We start from the raw sequence: 6,000 nt of genomic DNA on the forward strand, positions 1-6,000 counted from the left end.
TATATTTTATGCCCTCTGAATCCAAATCCAGAGATCCGTCCCATCTACCATACATAGTCACCTTTTATTCTCTTCACCATTGATTTATTTATTTACTGTCAATTAAAATACCCATGCCCATAATTCTCATCCTGTCATATAATTTTATTTTCTTTTACCCGCAGCCAAATCCTCAACATACTAGTAGACCTCCTAACCCCTTTCCTGCTGAGGTCTCTGGATTACCTCCAACATTCTCTAGCCCTCCTTTCTCCTCTTCTCAACCTTGCCTACTATTGCATGTTATCCTAATGAAGTGTGTTTTAAAAATTAGGTAAAGACTAAACTCTTTGGTGACTTAGGATCCCAGACCAAATGGCAACATTCACTAAACGTCATACTAGCCAGTCAGTTATTGGTTCTTGGGACCAAAATAAACTACAAAGTCTTATAGCTTGGGCCAGACCTTCACGTTGACATGTACCAGGCACATGTGTGTGTGTGTGTGTGTGTGTGTGTGTGTGTGTGTGTGATTTCTCTCATCCTCATGACTACTGTATTGCAGATAAGGAAACCAGGGCTCAGAGCTCAGAGCACTTTCTCCTGATCACAAAGCCAGCAGGTAACAGAGTCAGAATTCAAACCCAGAATCATCTGACTGTACACTCTTTGCTCTATAACAGAAATCCTCAAATATCTGTCCAAAAACCAAGGGCTAGATCATCACAAAGTTTTCAGCAGTCCACAGAAAAATAAAAATAGCACAATATAATAAACACTGGGGGGTGTGATCTGGGTCAGTATTATTGGCAAAAACCATCTTTTATTCTGAGATTATGTCCTTTCTGCCTTTTTTAGTATTAAAGTTTCTTTTCTTTGTGAAATGATAGTGAAAATAGGTGGTAATTTTTATTTTGAGGGTTGATGGTAATGTTCTTACTTGGTAAAATGAAAAGTAGGTGACCCTATGTTAATTATGTAGGCCCATCTACACAGTGTCTACGTAAAAGGTCCAAATGAAATATACATGTTATCAGCTCATCTTAAAATGGTGACTTATGTGTCAGACTGATACTTTGAGATAGATTTTATTGAGAGTAATACTCTTTGGAAAGCTGTTATAGGATAAGAGGCAAGAAGGCAGAGAGGGGGTTGGCAGAAAGGGAGAGGGACTATTAAATACACAAGTGGTAGAAGGGATGGAGGAAAGAAAAAATGATTTCACAGTTTTGCCAAAATTTTTGCCTACGTTTTTATAAATGCAATTGAAAATTAAAATTCTCAGCCAAACATTGCGTCTCTAAAATTTCTTCTGAAATTTTATTTACATATAATATTATTACCTCCATTATCCTCTGAACATATATATATAAGATTTTAGATGTCACCATCACCCACCTTAGCAAACTAAGCAGACAGATAAAAAGAGAAAGATTTCTTTTTCAGATCTTTCTATTGGATTAATAGTCATCATTTTCTCTTTAAAACTTATTCCTGTATTATTTAAACGGTTTTTCTAGTCTCAGAAAAGATCTTTACTCTCTCCTTTCATACTTTCCAGATTTCTCAATCCAATTTAAATATAATACAAGCAGATCCCAACTTGTAATAGGTTTCCCTATAGATATTCTTTAGTCAGTCACTTGTTTGGAACTGAGAACACATTTTGCCATAAAACAATATAAATTGTGATTAAGTTCTCAAAATCACTCATAAATGTTTAATGAACACAAAGGTAAGGCATAGCTCTAATTATAATAGCTCAGCTTCTAATCCTCTATTCAGAGCAGACAAAAGAGGATAAAGACATGAAAGGCATTTCACCATTTTCCCTGAGCTTAGGAGTCAACATTAAGCAAAGAATTCAAAATGTCATGTTCTCTGGCATCCCCCCACCACATTTCCCTCTATATCTACAGACACCAAATGTCTCCTGGTCACTTCTTTGTTCTTCCTTTTGCATCCCTCTCCCCAAATATTTTAAGCTTTAGAATTATCTTCCTCACTCCCTTCACTCAAAGCATCCATTTTCCCAGTACAGCTGCCTCAGGGAATTGAGAGAAGAAAACCTAGTGAACAAAGATTAATATGTAAACAACCTATACTTTCAGTGTCTGACTCTAGATTTCAGACACTGGAACAAAGTGAACAAAAAAGTCCAAGCCATGGGAGAGGCAATATGCCTGTCTGTTCTTTCTCTCCAGTCTTTCCCTCATTACAGTCCAGATACCTTGCAACCACTCCTTCTAATATCATACAGGTGTCCTGTCCCCACTCTTTATTGGCACTTCTGATGACAACAAAATATGGTAAATGTCTTCCATGTTTATTTGTGCTTACAGTAACTCATATAGCTTGGTTTTCCCCTTGGCCTACTTGGAAGATTCTAATAGCTCTCCTGGAAAGGGAGTTTGGACTCCTATTGATACTTCTAGGATTTAGCTTCCACTCCTATCCTCAACACCCCATAAAGCACCTCAGCCCACTAGTCAGTTTCAGCCTGAATACTTCTTTCCCAACATTTGATCTGCTTAGTATCATGAAAGATCTGTCCCCTGGCCTGTGCAGCCATAGTCACATGAAAGGCACATTTCAGGAGAAGGTGGATGTGATCTGCTGCTGCAGGAAACTCTCAGTGGCCCAGTCACAGGAGAAATTGACCTTTGGGTGGGAAAGGAGTGGCGTGTCCACCTTGGGAATGTCCGCATTGGGGGCTCTATGCTAATGAAGAAGGGACTTTCTCACACTTTAAATGAAATCTTCTTGAAGGGAAAAGAGTCTGCCCTGCCTACATGCTGAACTCATACAAGTCATACTGATTCATACAAGTCACAGTCTTTTCTACAAGGGGTAATTTAGATCACAAAGAGATGTATTAACCAATCTTCAGAGTTATCATTGCATGGTAGCTGTGGATTCAGAAAAAAAAAAACCTAATCTACTCTTTGGTCAGTTGTATAATCTTTCTAGGAAACAAAACAATTTAATTCAATTAAAACAATTTAAAAGGCAAAGTCTCCATTATTCCAGATTTTCTCATTTCTTGTCTTTATCTACTGAGCATTCACACATTTATTTATTCATTCACTGTGCATTATTTGTTCAATCCCTCCTCTATGGGTACACAGCAAGAAGCTCATTAATGAAAGCCTCTGTGAAGGGCTTTCAACTGTTTGGTAAGCCAAGAAATTCATACATACAGAACATAAGAGAGACAGAAATTGCAACAGTAAATAAAGCACTAAAAATATATGTAGAGTTCCCATTGAAAGGCAGTATTTTGTTAATTATAGAAATATGATCCTATAATTCTAAACAATATAACTACTTCTAAACAATATATCTGGCAATTTTTTAAAGAGAATGTTTAGAACAAATGACTCCCAAACTAGTGTTCCCAGAATCTCTGGAAACTGGGAGAGAAATGGCAGAATATGTGTATGTGTGTGTGTGTGTTTGAAAGAGACAGAGACAGAGAGACAGAGAGAGATCTAAAGTAAATCATAAATCAGCCCTGGCTAAATATGCCTGACTAGCACAGTGCCCTCTACAATCAATAAATACTTCTTGTTTATATATTTATGAAATAATATTTCTTCCAGCTATGATGAACGAAAAAGGAAAATGGAAAAAGACTATCCAAAGAATACTGAAGAAGAATTTTCAGGAGTTAATGGCCAAATAGATGCTGCTGTGGAGTTAAATGGTAAGTGTTTCCACCAAAAAGTTTCTTTGTAGAAATTGTAACAAGAAATCTGGTCTCTGCTTTAACATAGAAGAAGATGGATTTTCAAATGGGAGTCCTTGGTTCTTATTTTTTTGTCCCTGAGTCCCTTATAAATTTAGCTAACAAGATTAACCACCAGAAAGGGTATAAAAAGTCTGTCATTATGGTTCTTTCTTTACAAATGGAAAGTTTTAAAAGTATAGCTTCAGTGCATTAGTCAGCTACATCATAAAGGCCGTCCAGTCAAAATTACCTTTTTCATCTTTAAAATGCACACTCCTGAAATTCAACACATAGCTGGGAAAGATGAATTGAATTGAACTGGGTTGAATAAGTTTAATTGGATCTTTTGAATCGGTCAAAACATTCTTCTTGAGTACATAGCACAGAGCTGGACACTGTTCAGAAACGCAAAGACAGTTTGATATGGTCTCTGCACTTGTGGAATGGTTATTCTCTTTGGGAAATGACCCTCCATCCAACACAGATGAAATTACTAGAAAACAAGACAATCTATAATTTAGTATTGAACTGTGTGGTAGTCTTCACAATAATTGCAAGAGGTGATCTGAGGAAGAAAAGATCAAAACAGGCATCAGGTGCTGTAGATTTCATGGTGGGACTTCAGCTGGGTTTTAAAGAATGGTTAGAGGTTTGACTAGGGAAAGAAAACAGCAGGGGCTGGATTTCCTGGAGGGGAACAACCTGAGTAGAAGCAAAAAGCACCTCTGGCATGAGCAGAGAGATGAGAGATGATCGACATGTTAGGGGTGTCAAGTTCTAGGGCTCAGAGAGAGCTGTGCAGAGGATTAGCTAACTGCCACCTGACACGTTCTCAGTCCCCCTTTGGTGATACCTCAAGAAAGTTACAACTACAAGACAATCCCATTTATAAATTTGCGAGTCATTTTCAGTAACCATAATTTCAACTTTGTCTCTTTTAGGCTACATTTACTTCTTTTCAGGACCCAAAATGTACCAGTATGATACAGAGAAGGAAGATGTGGTTAGTGTGCTGAAATCTAGTTCCTGGATTGGTTGCTAAATAGAAAAGTCTAGTCTTTCCTAAGGAACGAAGATGACCGAGAGCAGCTGGTAACCGGATCTTAAGGACTAAATCAGAATTCAGGTTACGTATTCTTCCCATGGCCTTCAATTCTAAGGGTAATTTAGAATTTGTTGAAAATAATTATGCTTCTAAACTGGTTCTTAGTTTTGGATTCAGAATTTTAATCCAAATGGAAAATTCCTATATGGTCAACTTTACACAAAATCAGAATCAACACAATGCACGCTTCAGTTAGACACCCGTCATTTTTTTCTTACCTAATACACTGAGGCAAATTGATAAGTTTGGTTTTTATTTCCAGGAAGAAGCCTACTTGTGGACTCCCTGACACGTATTATAATTCTTTTAATAGGAAATAGCATTACTATACAAATTATAATAATTCTTTACAAGCAGTAGCTTTTTTGGCCTTAACATTTGTTATGATGAATATAAATGTATCCGTCTTTACTTTAACATACCACAGACAACATACTGTATAAATTTTGTTTCTCATTGTTTTTGTGTTTGTTTGTTTGTTTGACTCTATGTGTGCTCACTGGTCTTTGAAGTAGGTTACAGTGGGCAAACCTACTCAAATGGATTTTCATACTAGGTAAGAGGTGAGCACTTTGCAACAGGAAGACTTTTAACAAAAGCCAATAAAAACGTTGTATAAGAATAGTTCCTCATTTCTCTTTCATTAATGTTTACTAGCTTCTATCACACTTTGGCAACAAATTCTGGGTACCTATAGAAAACTCAAACCTTGATATAGTATTATGAGTATGCAGACCCAGAAAAAATACTCATAATTCACTCTTTTTCCTTCTTCCCGAAAATAAAATGCCCTCAATGAAACTATCTTTAACCCATCTAAGTGTGTCTCTTCTGAACAGCTTTCCATTTAAGGAAGTTTGTCTTTTGTTTTAGTTTTTCTCACTTCAAGCTAAACCTTTTTTTTCCTACCTAGTCATTAGTACAGATAAAATACAGCTGTCTGTCATTCTTATTTTTTTTAATCTTACATTTTAGTAGTTCGACTATAAAACACTGATAAAGGAAATTGAGGATGATTCAAAGAAGTAGAAAGATATCCCATGTTCTTAGACTGGAAAAATTAATATTGTTAAAATGGCCATACTACCCAAAGCAATCTACAGATATAACACTATCCCTATCAAATTGCCCATGACATTTTTCACAGAACTAGAACAAATAATCCTAAAATTTATATGGAACCATA

General features: G+C 36.4%; 1 protein-coding gene across 1 annotated transcript in view; it reads left to right on the forward strand.

The window, feature by feature from the left end:
- Positions 1-4,766, forward strand: part of MMP20 (matrix metallopeptidase 20) — a 54,530-nt gene extending 49,764 nt beyond the window's left edge. Inside the window, 2 exon segments of the mRNA XM_082410098.1 lie at positions 3,582-3,685; positions 4,651-4,766. Coding sequence (XP_082266224.1) covers positions 3,582-3,685; positions 4,651-4,751 — 205 coding nt within the window. The 3' untranslated portion in view covers positions 4,752-4,766.
- The last annotated feature ends 1,234 nt before the right edge of the window (positions 4,767-6,000 follow it).

Source organism: Balaenoptera physalus (assembly GCF_965194825.1).
Source record: "Balaenoptera physalus genome assembly, chromosome: 10".
NCBI lineage: Eukaryota > Metazoa > Chordata > Mammalia > Artiodactyla > Balaenopteridae > Balaenoptera > Balaenoptera physalus.